Source organism: Nanorana parkeri, unplaced genomic scaffold (assembly GCF_000935625.1).
Source record: "Nanorana parkeri isolate BGI_ZX_2015 unplaced genomic scaffold, ASM93562v1 scaffold928, whole genome shotgun sequence".
NCBI classification, from domain to species: domain Eukaryota; kingdom Metazoa; phylum Chordata; class Amphibia; order Anura; family Dicroglossidae; genus Nanorana; species Nanorana parkeri.
In genome coordinates this window covers 147868-165392 of record NW_017307196.1, presented here as the reverse complement: position 1 = coordinate 165392, position 17525 = coordinate 147868, and the positions used below count along the sequence as shown (strand labels likewise).

At 42.6% G+C, this 17525-nt stretch overlaps 1 protein-coding gene across 1 annotated transcript in view; it reads right to left on the bottom strand.

The window, feature by feature from the left end:
* MAP4K5 (mitogen-activated protein kinase kinase kinase kinase 5) overlaps nucleotides 1-17525 on the bottom strand; it is a 96282-nt gene that overhangs the window by 8082 nt on the left and 70675 nt on the right. Inside the window, exons 14-22 of the mRNA XM_018566242.1 lie at nucleotides 13069-13124; nucleotides 11115-11182; nucleotides 9114-9156; nucleotides 8151-8358; nucleotides 5166-5248; nucleotides 3413-3454; nucleotides 1412-1496; nucleotides 824-903; nucleotides 658-718 (exon numbers count right to left, since the gene is read on the bottom strand). Coding sequence (XP_018421744.1) covers nucleotides 658-718; nucleotides 824-903; nucleotides 1412-1496; nucleotides 3413-3454; nucleotides 5166-5248; nucleotides 8151-8358; nucleotides 9114-9156; nucleotides 11115-11182; nucleotides 13069-13124 — 726 coding nt within the window. The remainder of the gene's footprint in view (nucleotides 1-657; nucleotides 719-823; nucleotides 904-1411; nucleotides 1497-3412; nucleotides 3455-5165; nucleotides 5249-8150; nucleotides 8359-9113; nucleotides 9157-11114; nucleotides 11183-13068; nucleotides 13125-17525) is intronic.

Sequence of the window (17525 nt, the reverse complement as noted above, 5' to 3'; positions counted from 1 at the left end):
ACTTTTCAACAAAATTAACATTTGTAAAAACAGATTCTTTTTTTTCTCTCAGTATGTTCGGCATCATACCCAACTGCATACAGTTTTATAAAGGAAATATTTTCTCAAGTTTCTTACCTGGAGATCCTGCCAGTAACAGCGCTTCCTCTTGCAGGATGATAATGTTAAGCCGTAGGTAGCAGCAGTGTTGTGAGCATGCCATGTCAGCTCCTTATTTGATTGTTGGGGTATCTATCTGATAGAGCTGATAAGACACTTCAACGACCACCTAAAGAAGCACACACGGGACTCTGACAACGCTGCTGCTAATTCCAAGACAGTGGCTTAGCAATGTCAGCCAGCAACAGGGAGCGAAGTTACTGGCAGATTCTCCAGGTAAGAAAGTCTGCAACAGTTTTACAATGAAGCATGATGCCAGACATATTGAAAACCAGATAACATACACTTTCATTAGGTAACAAATTATGCTCTACATACATAGTTATATATCAACGTATACATCTTTATACACGCACATACAAAACACGGCTGTCTGTCAAAGTAGTGATCGCTAACTGAAAAGGAGGTGAGGTCATTATGGGTTGGACTACATCACTCCACAGGGGTAGAATGCCCCTTTAAATCTTTAAATAACACTGCGCTTAGCAGAAAACCTACCTGACAAGGACATGAGGGTATTATGAATGACATACAGCCAAGTGCACTTTCGGGGAAACAGCTGCAACGCAAAGAAAATTACATCAGAGACTGAGGGGACAAGACGCACTTGTTCCAGATGACTGACAATATGACAGCTGGCCTGATTGCAGGTCATTGCCATTACCTGCTCCATTGTGGCTTCATGAAGCTCGTTCAGATTTAAGGTGTAGATTCCATCCTCCGTGCCAAAGATGATATATTGATCTGATAAAGAAAAGAAGTTACAAGTAGGCTAAATAGATTGTCACTTTTACATATACTGCTACATTACATTTCTCTCTCCTTCCGCCAATACAGAGAAGAAATGGAGTATTGTCAGCAAGGGAAGGAGTAGAAAGGCTGGACAGAGGGCTAAGGTTTGTAACAGGAAAAGGGTGACTTTGTTAGAAGAGATAGGGAGGTTAGAAGGAAGACACGTATACAGGAAAAATTTGCTAACATGGAAACCGTAGGTCAGTTTCTCCGAATGCAGTAAGGATATCAGTTTGTAAACATAACACAAAAATTAGCAAAGATGAACATTTGAGGCATAACATTTTAAATGGAAATGCCTTTAATCACACTATAAGGTATAGTTGCAGAATGCTCTGGAACGGACTTCACCGACTATAGGTAGTAAAGCAACGTTAAGGTTAAGTCCCTAAACTTACACTTTAAAAATGAATGAATGATGGACATCTATAATGATGTTTTTTTTATTCTGCTACCATACCTTTCGTATCTGGGTGTATCCATGATGTGGCACAGTTTATCTTCAAAGGGCACCCATCGAAAACCTTTGAAAAACAGGCTCCCATCTAGAAAAACAAGACACTGGTAATGATTACAGGAATAATAAAACAGGTCAGTTCAAGGCTCCGATACAGTCAACAATAAGAGAGTAACAAAAATTCTCCTTGTGGAATAATAGGCTTAAACACAGTAAACATTAGGATTTAGGGTGACTTTACATTAGTTTTTTAGCTGCAGTTTTTAAAGTGCACCTGTGCCTAGACTGTGAACCATAAAGCATTTACATATTCTTAAAGCTAAACTGCCGGGGGGGTTGATTTACGATATCAGTGGCCCTTCCTCCCTGGGCGCTCTCTTTCATAGCCCAATGCTCTAGAATGTGTGTGGACCTTCTGCATCCTCCCCTACAATGCACAACTGCTGGTCCGGCATTGCATGGGATGACATCAGAGAGTTGTGATCCAAGGCTTTAAGGGTTAGGTCATACAAAGTGAAGGTAAGTATATTAGGTAAGTATAAGGTAAGTATATTAACATATTCATCACCCCGTAGGCAAAACAAGTATTTAACTATGGGAACCAACTACAAAAGGTAAATTATTTTTCCCAGTTTAGCATTAACAGACCGTAAAGAAGCTTTAAAAAAAAAAAAGAAGAAGACATTCCTGACCTCTCTAGCTGCTTATACTGTAAACTAATTCATGCTCAAAGGTCACAACAGAGACTCTAAATTCGGTTTCAATAAGTTTCTAACAGCTTAGAAAGACCTGCTGCGTGTTTACATTAGAAGGCTGGCAGGGTGGCACAATTCTGGCGCAATAGAAAGTAATAGGAAAAAACGAAGGCTGGCCATATACAGCTCAATTTTTCTCGTTCAATGAAAAAAATAGAGTGGATTCCTCCATCAACATTACCAGTGTGTCGATCGAGGTATTCCCGCTGTTTGCATTGTATTCTGACAGCGGCCGGCGGCTGAAGAGACTCGGCAGATCATTGGCTGCAGGCTCTGGTCAGTTTTACGACCAGCTCCTTCAATCAGCTTATCAAGGGATGCCGGCTGAAAGGGTGCCGTCAGCGGCACACACTGTGCAAATTTTAGAGCAATTCTTGAGGAACCGGCCGAAGTTGGCACAGTGTATGGGCAGCTTAAGATTATCTTGCCTCTATTGTAAGCTTTGAGGATACATTTCTCTATAGCTACAAAGTTGAATGGGGACTTGCTTTGTGCCTAATGCTAGCTCAGAATATGTAAATACTGCAGTGTGCACTTTAAGACCAGTTGAAGCTACAGAAATAGATATGGAATCAATTTTAGATGAACGCTTCCATTTTGAGAGTTTGCCTTGTTATTGTGCTGAGTGTCTGAATGTGACTCTAACGTCCAATAGGCAACAGAGATAGACCCGGTTCTCTCAGTAATTCCCAAACACCTGGTCAGAGACACCCCCTCTCCTCCTCGGCACTACGAGTCTGTGTGAGGACACCTATGATCAGGGGTGTGGCTGTGCCTCAGCTATGACAGCATTGGACTGTTAAATAGAAATGCATTTTTAAAAAACTGTTTATTGAGTTTAAAAAATTGCACACAATTATAAATGGTATGAGTAGTTACAACGAATATGCAAAATCATCCGAACATAGATATATAGTATAAAAAAAGAGGCACATGTTCTATATGATATTATACAGACAGGCAAATGTACACTGATGGTAATAGTTATGACTGTTGGATCAGGGTAGGTCAGTCTGAACTTAGGTGAGAGTAGAATTATGCCATAGGGCCCACATTTTGTAGAATTTAAGAGGACATTACCTGATTCTATACATAACCTTTTCATTAGGATGATCTGATTGTTTAATGTTTTCCATTGGGCCAGATTGGGGAAGGGAGAACCTGGGCAGGTTCACGAGTCATGAACAGTGTTTCTAGCAATGAGTAGCGATATCTTAAGCATGTCTTTGAAGAAATGTTAAATACTCACAAGTACTTTTGGGGTGGGTGGTAATCCATTTATTGCTGGTTTCTAGAAGACAAGACAACATAGATTATTTGCAATGTACATGACACAACGCCAACGTTTGCCTACATCTCAGCCAGGTAATCGAGACATACAGTACACAACGTTCTTGATTTTGCAGTGCAGTTTGCAGTGAACACCAATTGTAATTTTTGTACAAACAAGGATATTTTCACTGTCATTTCCATAACATGTTTATTGCAAACTTTCACGCAAAAATAATGTTCTGACAACGCAAATTTTAAAGTGGAACTGTGCTAAGCACCATGTGCACCTACACTGGCCATGCAACAGAACTTCAATGCAATTTTAGAAGAACATAAGGAGGGAAATTTATCAAAACGGCAACAGACAAAATCTGGAGCAGCTGTGCATGGCAACCAATCGGCTTCTATATTAAGTTTGTTCAGTTAAGATTTGAAAATGAAAGAGAGAAGCTGATTGGTTGCCATGCACAGCTGCTCCAGATTTTGTCTGCTCCAGTTTTGATAAATTCCCTTCCAACTGTTATGTAAAATAAAAAAACAAAAACCACTTGAGAACATACCAGTCAGTCATACTTGGAAGAGTCTGAAAACTGGGATCAGTGTATGGTCACATTGAGTCCCCAGCATGTCACGAAAGCTTTGTCCTAATGATGCACCAGCAGCTTCCTCTACCACGCGTTAAAGGAGAACTATGGGGTTAAGGCTTTTCTCCATAGTTCCCCTTAGGGTAACGGGAGGACACAAACTAGCGTCCTCCCGTCACCCTAGGCTCAGTATACCGCGAGCTACAGCTCGCGGTATACGGAGATGCCGCAGCTGAAGCGGATCCCGATGATTGTGCCGGGATCCGCCCAGCTTCGTGACTGACTTTATGACCTGTGTGCTTGTTGATGGCATGGGCTGAGAGGTGAATAGTAATCATCTTCCTTTCAGGGGCCACTTTAATTTGCGTACTTATTTTAGCCAAAGCACTTTAAAGGAGAACTATGGGGTTGGGGCTTTTCCCCATACTTCTCCGAAGGGTAACGGGAGGACACAAACTAGCGTCCTCCCGTTACCCAAAGCTCAGTATACCGCGAGATACTGAGACGCCGCAGCTGAAACGGATCGCGAGAATTATGTCTGGATCCTCCCAGCTGCGTGAGTGACAGCTGGCTCTGCCTATCTAGAGGCAGAGCCAGCTGTACCCGCCCCCTCCCCCGTCCGTTCCGCCAGTCAGCGCTGGCGGATCGGAGCGGGGGGAATCCAGCCCCTCCCATGTCACGGCAGAGAGCCGTGACAGGATCGAGAGGTGAGCGAACGCCGGTATGTGTTTGCTCACTTCCCGATCTACTAAGCCCACCGGTGACAGTCTCATTGTCACAGGTCGGCTAGAACTATGAGGTGAGGTGAGCACTCACCTCATAGTTCTCCTTTAAGAACACATTTTTGTCTGTGCACAGTGAGGGCAAACAGAAAAAACAATGACTTCTGCAGCCTGTAAGGTTCTTTTAAAAACAAAACTCATGGTCACATGACTGGGAACCACACTGATTGGCTCTAAGTAGCCATCAGTAGCTGGAAGTGAATGCGTGGTCTCAAAGCTAGTGGCATGCACAGTTGCCCGCTTCTAGCTATGAACGTAGAGTACCATTCTCATATTATGCTGAGGAATATTAATCTACAGGTTACAGTCACAAACAGGTTAAAGGATAAAGCATGCAACAATTAGAAAGAGCTCAAGTACTGACCGGGAAATCCTTCCTTTCTTTCTTCTGTGGCAGTTGTGGCTTGGAGCTTTCCCCAACTGGGCTACTTAGTTTCTCCCCATTGCCTGCACAGTAAAATAAAGTAAATTAAAACAAGAAGCATCGGTGGTAAATGGTATTCCACGTAAGGAATAAGTGAGAAGCCAGTTTGTCAGTGTAAGCAAGATAACAATGGTGGAGAAGAAAGCAAGTGCAAGTAGGCAGCGGAATGGGAGTGATGAAAGCTGCCAAACCAACAAGTATAAAGACATAAAAGCACCAGTCTACACCTGGGTAGTGCTCATCTTCCCTACACCAACCTATTGGAGAATACCATTTTCTCCTGTTATAGAAAGGGCGACTGTACCAAGCTTATTGTGTCCTAGGAAAGCAACTACCACCAAGAACACAGTTCAAAATGGAAGGTGCTATGATGCAGTAAAGCCACAAAGCAGTAAGCAGGGAGATGTATGGAGGCAATCCCATTCTATAAGATGGCTGGAGGTAAGGATATGGAATGTTACATGTGTGAAGATGAATGCCGTGGCCATCCCATACAATGAATAGTTTGTGAGAGGTGATGGGGCCAGGCAAAGCCTGAAAATGAACAGTGCGACATGAGAGAGAATGGCAATGCGCTTTCAAGAACTCAAACTCTGCAGATCACCGTCAACTTATAAATGGCACGAGATAGAATGCGGGCAAGGGCTAAAGCTTCTCTCGGCTTTTACCACTGGTTGTGTCCCTGTTGGAGAAATCTATTCTCACCTAATGTCTCATTGACACATCATAAATTGAGGAGAAAACTTCAGGTAGGCCACAGACAATACTAAATACTTAAGAGATGTGATAATCCTTCCCCGTGTTATTTTATTACTGTTCTTCCCCTCAATTCGTGTCCTAGAGATCACCTGTAATCAGGGGACGAGATGAGAATAAAGCTGGCCATACACCTATAGCTATCTGCAGATTTTCTATGGTCAGATGGAAAAAGTGCAACAGATTCCTCCATCTACGCTAAACTTTGTGTATGAAGGAATCTCCCGCTGGGCCAAGCTTCAGTATCTTGCTAGCCGGCCCCGCTGGCTCTCGGAATACCTGAACAATCTGATTGGATGCAGGCATTGTTCAGGTATATTGAACAATTAGCTTTGGGTTACCCTTAGGAGAACTATGGGGAAAAGCCCTGACCCCATAGTTCTCCTTTAAGTTAAAAATAATACAAAGGCAGATGTTGTGAAAAAACTTATCCCTCCTGCAACATAAACTTATTTTCTGCCAGACAGCAATGTTTCTATTGAATGTACTACTTGTGAGCAGCTTAGTGAACATTCTCAGCATGCCTCGGTGCCAGGATGACTTAACTACTGGGCACATGCGTGGGAGTGAAGCCTTCCTAGGCCAGCCAATAAAGATGGTTGAAGATCCTCAACCTGGAAAACAACTAGCACCAGCGAGAGACTCGAGTCTTTGAAGGGGAGCAGAGTACAGCAAACTTAAGTTCTGCTTTATCTGAAGTGGTCTTAATCAATATAATTATCCACGCCAGTAGCTCTCCTAACAACTAGGCTTATTCAACATAAGAGCCTAGAACTCAAGTGTAACCTCATTCCCCCCTCACCAGACCCAATATCCCCTCCCCAGCTTCTTCCAGGTGCCAAGTCTTTATCTGTCTTCATTGGCCACATAGGTTTCCTGATAATGTTACACCGAGTTGCACATGTGAAGCTCAGTGCACATGCCAAAGAAGATTGCGAACAGGCAGGTACATTTGTTCTGCTATGTCCCTTCTGCAATAAAGTAGCTGCCTGCTTGCAATTTGTTTTGTTTTTTTGTTTAGTTTGACTTTTATACAGCCTTTGGCTCTTCCACAGAACTTAATCAGTGGACGACTGTAAATCACTGAACAGCCTCCATCAATAGACAAGTGGGAATTACATTTATTTCCTGGACTCTAACAACCAGCTCTGCCAAGAACTCTCCCCCCTGACCCAATCTGACAGCATTCAGGCATTGTACGAGAAAATGTCAAATACTCCACCAGACACAGCAGCACTGGATATTTCATGAGTCTGACAGTAAATTGGTCCTGCAGAGTAAGGTAAGTATAAACAGCAAGGGGTCAGGTTGTCAGGAAATCTATGACAGTGCCTTTAATGGGCAAAGTACAGGTTAGCTTTACATAGTTACATAGTATTTGAGGTTGAATAAAGACATTAGTCCATCAAGTCCAACCTATTAGGATCTCATTCTAGGAGTACCCGTACCCCTGTATATTACGGTCCCTTAAAAAATCGCCCAAAAGTTTCTTGAACAATTCCACGTTTTTTGCTGAAATCACCGCCTGTGGCAGTGAGTTCCAGACCTTAACCGCTCTAACTGTGAAGAACCCCTTTCGCCCCTTGTGCTGGAATTTTTTTTCCACCAATTTTAGGTTATGGCCTCTAGTTTTGGTAACGGAGTTAATTTTAAATAGTTTATCGCCAATGTTGCTGTCACCATTGAACATTTTGTACATGGAGATCATATCCCCCCTTAATCTCCTCACCTCTAATGTGAACATGTTTAAATTTAGTAGCTTTGTCTCGTAGCTCTGGTCCTCCGTACCCCTAATAAGTTTGGTTGCCCTCCGCTGGACTTTTTCCAGCTCAAGGACATCTTTTCTTAGTACTGGTGACCAGAACTGGACCGCGTACTCCAGATGAGGTCGAACCAATGATCTATAAAGTGGCAAAATTATAGACTCGTCCCTGCAATAGATACCCTTTTTGATGATTTAAGAGCTTATATATAAACCGTACACACAAAGCCAGCTCCCCCCATCCACCAGCACCTAATGACCTGCAGAGTTAGAATGCTGAAAAGAAAAAGCAAGTGTCATGGGGTCTTATGTCATGTTCAGGCAGCCGCGTGGCACAGTGATGACCCTTTTCTGGCAGGGCTGCAGTGGAGTCTCCGGTCTCCCTGCCACTGCTTTGTGTTAATTACCCATCTCAAAGAATTTACTGCTGGTCAGTCCGGGGCTGCTGATGCTGCTACAGAGCACATTATTGGGGGGTGCAGTATGGCGACCACAACCTGGAGAGCTCTGCCTCCGGGGGAACTGGGGAGCCCTGTTATCCGGTTGATATTTGATTGTGCTGGATCTCTCGTCCTCGTCCATATTATTCTCCGGGCAGCTGTTCATCCTCACCGGCTGTGAGAAGAAAAGCAAGTCATTAGTTCCATCACGACAATGCAAGCATATTTCAGGTTCGACAGATGCAGCAACAAATATATACATCCAACCTATATAAAATACTTCACTCTCTCCAGTAGACTCAAAAGTACACATACACATACTTGCAGGCTGAGACAATACATTAAGCGTTATAAAAGCTTTAAAGCTGAACTCTGGGTAAAAAATACACAATAATGCAGCTCTGTATCCATTGATATATCATTAAATGTTTTTAAATCCAAGCGGTCTAAGTTTCTGAATTTGACCTGGTATCAGCCTCTTGCAGTCCTACAGCAGACACAAGGCTGGGAGAGGGAGACGCAGAAGCAGCACAAGGAGCCAATGAGTTGTGCTGCAGAGGAACATGCTGTAAGGAGAAGAGAACGGAGTGACAAAGATGAGCCTGCTGCTTCTCCTTTCGATGTCCAGCCACACACAGGGGAAGAGACAAGACCTGTAAGTGTTACTTAAGTACAACAGAGACAAATCAGGTCTCATGCCCAGTCAGGTAGCGCTGTATACATTTCAGGATTGGATGAACAGAAATACTAATCCTTTGGCAGGTAAACAGCTACATTATATGTATTTGCCCAGAGTTCAGCTTTAGTTATTTGTTTTAACATTTGTGTGCAGACTTTTGATTATCATCATCATCATCATTAGGCTTTAAAATATGTGACGGCCGGAACAAAGTACAACATGCAAAAAAAAGCAGAAAACAATGTTTATACCTTAGGAGGTAGTGGTGGGGGAACAGCTTTTTTCATAGTAGAACTGGAAAAAAAAACGCAATAGCAAAAAGATGTCAATGCAAATCATGCAACGAACACACAGTCTGACTTACGTGAGCGAAAGGCTCTAGCACTGCTTTTAGGGTGTCCAATTACCTCTCATATTGGATACCAATGTGATTGTTGAAACAGCAAAGAATTTTTCAATATGTGATAATATTGATATAAATACAAAGTATTACATACATTCAAGCAACATAGAGCATAACACGTTTTAGGATTACAGTAATTCTCCAGGAAAGAGGTCAACAATCTCCAGCTACGTACAGAGGAGGGTTGGTAAAGCGACCCAATTACAAAAATAAAGAGAGTAGAAAGACCCCCAGATAATATTACCTACCCCGCTGCTAATCTTCACTGTATTCTCCAGGCACCGTAGCTCTTGAAGATAGGCAAGATCGGAGGCACGGGAGGTGGGATAGGCAAGTATATCATCTTTTTTTTTTTTTTTTTTGTACAGGGGAACCTTTTTTTCTACTTTATTTTTGCAACAGGGTCACTATAAAGTTAAACCCAAGAACTAAAATGCCATATATTGCAGCTTACAGTCCTTAGATGTGTGGCTGCATTAGCTTTCAAGATTTTTGCTCACCAGGTGGTCCTGTTAGTAACACTTCCTGTCCTAGAGTGGCAATGCTCCCTCACTGTATTGTATGTATTTATATATGTAGGAGCAATGTTGATACCCTATGACAGGAAGTCTGGAAGGACTACAGAACACTGCATTCACCGTGAATTGTAAAGGGGACTGGGTGTTCTATACTTCACAGAAAACAACTGGGAAGACGGACAACAGTGACATTTAGTTACAAGCAAAACAAACGACAAACGCACTCAACAATTTGTTACCAGTTATACAGTAAGGTGCACACGAAATGGGCTTTGAACAGTGGTACAGTAGAAAGGCATCATGGCACACTCACAAACCAGCATGTAAAACAACTTTAGTTACAAGGACACAGGATTTCTGGTAGGATCAAAAGGTATTTTTATGTACTTGCAGAAAATGTACATAGCCTGCAAAAGGAAACTGATGCAGCCACCACATCTAAGACATGGTAAGAAGCTGAAGCATATTAAATATTTATGTGTGGAAAAATGTCAACCTTTTCAACATTGTGCCAAATACAACAGAAGTTTGGACACATCCATTCTGTAGTAAGAGGAGTCAGACTGCAAAGTTAGATTTATATTTTAAAAAAAAGTCACACTAAAAACTCAGGAGTTAAATCTTAAAAATACATTTAAGTACCTTAACTATTAACAAAAATGTGTCTTATGTGTGTATCACTCGGCTGTAGATCCTCCAATCATCTCTGAATTGGTGCTGACACTGTCCTTCCTTCTGTAGGGGGGGCTACTTTTGTTCCCCATGGTCCCTGTGTGTGTTGTAAAGTAGTCACCGCTCCAATCTCACTCCCGGGATGGACTACAATCTCATTATTAGTTTACTCATTTGTATTGGGATTGTAGTCCATCACAGGAGTGAGCTTGGAGTGGTGACTACTTTACAACACACACAGGGACCATGGGGAACAAAAGTAGCCCCCCTCCAGAAGGAAGGACAGTGTCAGCACCAATTCAGAAATGATTGGAGGATCTACAGCCGAGTGATACACAAATAAGATACATTTTTGTTAATAGTTCAGGTACTTAAATGCATTTGTAAGATTTACCTCCGGAGTCTAGTGCCACTTTAATGTCTATAGAATGTTGAGGTTTGAGCTTCGGTCTGAAATCAGTCCTATTAGACACAGTGGTTGTTACTTTCTGTCAAAGGTTCTTATTCAGTTCTATAATTAGACTGCAGATTTCCGATAAGGGTTCGGGATTTACAGGCCTCAGCTGTGCTATGGAAGTTAATGAGCTGAGGGGTGCAAATTACTAATTTCTGGAAAGGGTTTTAATGGGTGACTTCTTTAAATTCAGTAATTTTCTTACTCGCTGTTGTTAGCGCCATTAGCAAAAGGATTCCAGCTATGCGAGAATTCGTTATCCTGACTTCCTCCCTATAAGAGGAGAGAGAAAGAAAAAATATTTTCAGTCTTAATAAAAAAAACATAAAGCATTAGGATATTTTTGTTCAGATGTAACCAGCAATAAAAATATTAAATTAACACACGTGTATGATGTGAAAGGTTAACACACAATGCTTGGGCCCAGAAAGAAGGAAAAAACACAGAGAGGTACGGCAGCATTGTCAAGACAAACCAAATCCCAGCAATCATACTTCTAGTGTAGATTAGAAAATGAATGGTGACAGCCACATACTGTGGGAAACACCAGCACTTTTTTATGGTTCTATTTGTTAAAGCACAACTCCAGTTAGGATTTTTTTTTTACTAATCCTTGCTGCAGAGGTTGTCCTGACTCCTCTCTATTTTTCCTGTGCATTACAGCATATGTTCTGCATGCAGTTAAAGGGTGCACATTGTCAGGGCATGGGGGATGAGACTGGAGTGATTATTTTAATGCCTGGAATTCTACTATAAAAATTTGCCAAATGTTCTTTTAACAAATGAAGCACATGAGAGAGGATTTAAGAAAAAAGGCAAAAAGAGTCAAATTCTCATAAGGCAGCTGTTCCAGCACTTCCACAAATTGCCAGCAGGAGGCAGCAGCACACTGTTGAGGTGAATTGCATTGCTGGCTGATGGACTTAAAATATAATACTGAAGTAGCAAAAAAATGAACAGTCGCACGATTGAAAACATATAGTTTATCCGATTAACCGATTAATCGAACTTAATAATCGGCTAACTAATCGATTTTGAAAATAATCGTTAGCTGCAGCTCTACACGCGACAGCCACACGAAAACAGCTCAGCATCTGAATCGCCTAGGTGTGAACCTAGCCTAATCCTCTAGGGCCAGTTCACACCACAATGCACTGCACTGTGCTAGACAGCCTTGTGCTCTAATGCAAATCAACGCATAAAAAAGTATTGCATGCTGCATTTTTGTTGTTGTGGTGTTCTATGGTGCAAAAGAACTGTATGCAGCAATGGATACCGGAAACATTTTGAAAAAGTAAATGTTTTTCTTTGTTTCTGTAATCCTGACATTAGATAAATCATCACCCAAAATGAGTAAGTAAGGTAAGTGCTTGCTTGGTTAAGGTGGAATATCCAAATATGAAATGCCATGGAAAGGACATTCTCTATACAGGGATAGGGATATAGAGGGGTATAGAGGGGTAGGGCAGAGAAGAGCTGGAGTATGCTTTTCTTTGTTAGTTTCCCCCAATTTATACACCATGGACTCGAAGTCCCGTTTAGTTGGGAGGTACCGCAGCAAGGCCCGAATCCCCTCCGGTACATCCGCTGGTAATTCATCCGCCAGTTCAGCTCCATCATCATGGGGGTCTGGATCGGGTGGTTCCAGTGAGTCAGAGCCATGCCGGGAGGCATCCGGGGAAGGAGATCCCCGCCAGCGAGTGCTGTGTGCCGGGACACGCGCAGATGTGGAAGATGCCGTCCGAGGCCTACCTCGATCCATGGGGGCAGCGCTCCTCGGGGAGAAAAACTGCTGTAACGAAGCGTCGGAGACCTGCGAGTTGGATCCGCCAGCCTTCCTGCGGGTCGACATAGCGCGATCCGGGGTATTGGTGGGGTAAAGTCTATAGTAAGAGTGCAGATGGTACTCTGAAGCCGCGGAGCTCCTCAGATCGAGCACCTCACGCCGCCATGTTTAGGACACGCCCCCTTCCCCCAATTTATATCTCTCATTTCTATACAGAGATAGGCAAAATGTAAACAGTCTACGTGTCCAACATCTCACTTTAAATGACTGCAATATATGTTGCCTGGATCGCCATGTCAAGCAGTAAGACACAACACTCAAACAAACAAGGGTATATCCTAAAGGTTTCTTATGGGTAGAAGACTCAACTCACAATTTCATTGGCTTCCGTCTCCTTCCTGAGTGGAGGCTCAAACTGCAGTTTGTCAACTGAAAAGAAAACAACAACAGAGCATTAGCTACACAGACAAGAGAAACCCATCTCCAAATGGTCACTGCGATAGTCCTATGTAACTGATGAGGCCACTGCGATATTTCTATGTAACTGATGAGGCCACTGCGATATTCCTATGAAACTGATGAGGCCACTGCGGCATTCCTATGTAACTGATGAGGCCACTGCGGCATTCCTATGTAACTGATGAGGCCACTGCGATATTCCTATGAAACTGATGAGGCCACTGCGGCATTCCTATGTAACTGATGAGGCCACTGCGGCATTCCTATGTAACTGATGAGGCCACTGTGATATTCCTATGTAACTGATGAGGCCACTGCAGCATTCCTATGTAACTGATAAGGTCACTGATGTATTCCTTTGTTACTAATGAGGTCACTGCAGTATTCCTATGTTAATGATGAGGTTACTGCAGTATCACTATGTAAATGATGATTTCACTGCGGTATTACTATGTAACAGATGAGGTCACTGCAGTATTACTATGTAACTGATGAGGTCACTGCGGTATCACTATGTAACTGATGAGGTAATTGCGGTATTCCTATGTAAATGATGAGGTTATTGCGGTATTCCTATGTAAATGATGAGGTTACTGCGGTATTACTATGTAACCGATGAGGTCACTGCGGTATTACTATGCAACCGATGAGGTCACTGCGGTATTACTATGTAACTGATGAGGTCACTGCAGTCTTACTATGTAACTGATGAGGTCACTGCGGTATTACTATGTAACTGATGAGGTCACTGCTATATCAATATGTAACAGACTAGTACAGGAAGACATTTAAACAGGTGTTGGTCTTGTACTGTATGCATCCCCTAACAATGAACTTCTCCTATTTGCTCCCTTTTGATCTAATAAATATACCACTGAAAGTGTTTTGTTATGTTTGTAAACAAGTTAAAATAAAATATCCGTTGACCCAGACGGAAATCTAGTAACTGAAAACTTCCTGTGCTCTCTGCCTGTTTTTGAATGACATTGTTTTCTAAAAACGACACCCCTCTATGCTATGGACAATAGAAGATGGGCGGGATTCCTTAGTCCCATCTCATTCCTGTTGTCCTGACACAGAAGGCGAGTGAACGTTGTCACCCTACCACTGGAACTGTGTTATTGGCAGAAAAAATGGGGGTGAATAGAAAGGGAAAGAAGGATAAAAAAAAGAAAAAGCAAACGAATGCAGCCACTACGTCTAAGGACTGGTAGGATACAATATATATATGCCATTCCCCCATTGTTCCGCGATTTAACAGTACCTGTTCTAGGCTGCTGTTGGCTCTCTATTCCCCACTCTCCAGCTTTGCCTAGATAGACAACTCCGACTTCTAAAATAGATTTTTACAGAGTAGTTTGGATACAATGACATCATGTATCAGAGCAGATACAATGACATCATCCCTCCTTTTCTGGTAGGCTGGTAGAGCTGCGAGGAGGGAGAAGGACCAATAATTGTAACATCCTCTATAAACCGGTACTGCTAGACTGGATAGCAGCAAGGACAGAATGGGTCACTTTACATAGTTACATAGTATTTGAGGTTGAATAAAGACATTAGCCCATCAAGTCCAACCTATTAGGATCTCATTCTAGGAGTACCTGTACCCCTGTATATTACGGTCCCTTAACCTCTTGCCGTCCGCCCGTAGTAAAAAAACGGACGGACGGCACTGCAGCATCTGCGGGTTGCGCCCGGTCAGCGCTTCCGGTTTCCCCCCCCGACCCCTCACCTTGATTCCCGGGATCCGCTGCCCCATCTTGGATCCCGGGACCGGCTCCGAGGGCGTCAAGAGGAGGAGGACGGGAGATCAGCTCATTGCTGATCCCCGTCCGGGCTGTGAATGCAGAAGTGATGTGTGTTACATCACTTCCGCATTCACCTGTCAGTCATCTGGAGAGAGAAGAAGCTGATAAAGCAGATCTCTGCTTTATCAGCTTCTTTTGGGGTCCATAGGTGATATTAGGGGTCCTAGAGACCCCTAATATCTCCATAGAGAGGACCTGTCAGTGTGCCTTTGCTATTATATAGGGGGTTGTTATCCCCCTATATAATAGCAATAACAATAAGTGCAAAAAAAAAAATATAAATAAAAAAAAAGAAAAGTAACACATAAAAAAGTAAAATAAAATAAAAGCCACATATAAAAAAAGGGGAAAAAACCCCCCCAAAATGTTTAACTCCCCCACCCCCACGTTTACGCGCCTATAAACGTAAATACGCGTCCGGTGCCCCAGCGCGCAAAAATTACAATTGCGCTACACATGTTACATATCGCCGAGAACGTCGCAGTGAGAGCAATCATTTTAGGGCCATCAATCACTGATAACACTAAACTGATGAGCGGTAACAGCTTTTAAAGCGTCGCCTAGGGCCAATTTTGGGTATTATCGTTTTTTGAGGTTTCGCGCGCGCACGCAATTTTAAGGCTTGACATGTTTAGTGTCTTTTTACCCGACGTGACCCCATCTTTTATATTTTACCAAAAAATTGGGTAATAATAAATGTTTTATCATTTAATATAGGGGAAACTGTTTTTTTAAAAAAAATTTTGGTAATTTTTCCTTAATATAGTAAAAAAATAAAACCCCAGTGGTGAATAAATACCACCAAAAGAAAGCTCTATCTGTCCCCAAAAAAGGGTATAAAATTCATTTCAGTACAGCGCTGCATGACGGAATAAATGTCAGTTAAAGTACCGCAGCGCTGAATACTGAAAAATGGCCTGGATGGGAAGGGGGTTTAACACCGCGGATGTCAACTGGTTAAGAAATCGTCCAAAAGTTTCTTGAACCATTCCACATTGTTTGCTGAAATCACTGCCTGCAGGCGGCAGTGAGTTCCAGACCCTAACTGATCTTACTGTAAAGAACCCCCTTCGCCCCTTGTGCTGGAATTTTTTTTCCACCAATTTTAGGTGGCAGCCTCTAGTTTTTGCAATGGAATTAATTTTAAACAGTTTATCGCTAATGTTGCTGCCACCATTGAACATTTTGTACATGGAGATCATATCCCCCCTTAATCTCCTCACCTCCAATGTGAACATGAACTTTAAAAAAAGAACAATACAAAAGTTGAAGACTGTTTTGCAGCAAGGAAACAAAAGTACAACAAACGCTTGTACCTGGATTTGCACAGCGTTGGCAAAGTTGAAGCGTGTTGGCTGTTTACTTGTTTAAAGTAATCCCTAAACTGACCAGATTTGATCTGCTTTCATACTGGAATCTAGAGGAAGTGCGGAAGGTGAACGAGGACACTTCTGACAATAGGACACAAAGGAAGCTGTGTATATAAGAAGCATCCAGTGACAGCTGTAGCTGTGTTTAGTTCCTGTTTCTGGGGGAATTACAGCAAATGTGAATTACAGGACTTCAAATATCACAGCCCAGAATCTAACACAATGGCAGCAGACAAAAAACTGCACAGGAAGTATTATATAAAAAAAAGCTTCTGTTCGGCTTTTGTAATTAGGACATAAGAGGACTCTTGTTAGTTTTCCAATGCTTCGGAGAACCACCAACAGAAGACAAAACAAACCGCTCAGCAAGGGAACCTGTCATTAGGAAATGACAAAGAACCACAAGTACCAGTTAAGCTCGTAATACACCAGCAGAATTTTGTTTGAACAAAATATGTTTTTCAGATGAAAATAATCCAAGGAGCAAAGCGGAAATGTTTTCTTGGAACAAACGAAATTCTAACAGGGGACGTGGTTTTCGTTTGGGGAAGCTCCATTAATTCAAAAAATCCAATGTCCCCATCAAATGACATTGGTCAGGTCTCTGATGGCATGAGCAAATGCTTTGATGAGATTTTTCAAATGAACGTTAGCATGAAAATCTACTAGCCATGCAAAGCTTTACTCCCAATATAATTGTTCCTGCAGAGAACCATGGAAGAGCCAAACGTGGACACTCAAATTTGCAGCATGTCCACCACACCATCCCATAATGCAATGCAGGCACCTACACGACATCCATCCATCCCACAATGCAATGCAGGCACCTACATGACATACATCCCATAATGCAATGCAGACACCTACATGACATACATCCCATAATGCAATGCAGACACCTACATGACATACATACATCCTCAGTGCTATAGCAGGCAGCTAGAGACCACCTCAGTTCCATGGCAGGCAGCTAGAGACCACCTCAGTTCCATGGCAGGCAGCTAGAGACCACCACAGTTCCATGGCAGGAAGCTAGAGACCACCACAGTTCTGATGCAGGAAGCTAGAGACCACCACAGTTCTTAGGCAACCGGAGACCACCACAGTTCTTAGGCAACCGGAGACCACAACAGTTCTTAGGCAACCAGAGATCACCACAGTTCTTAGGCAACCAGAGACCACCACAGTTC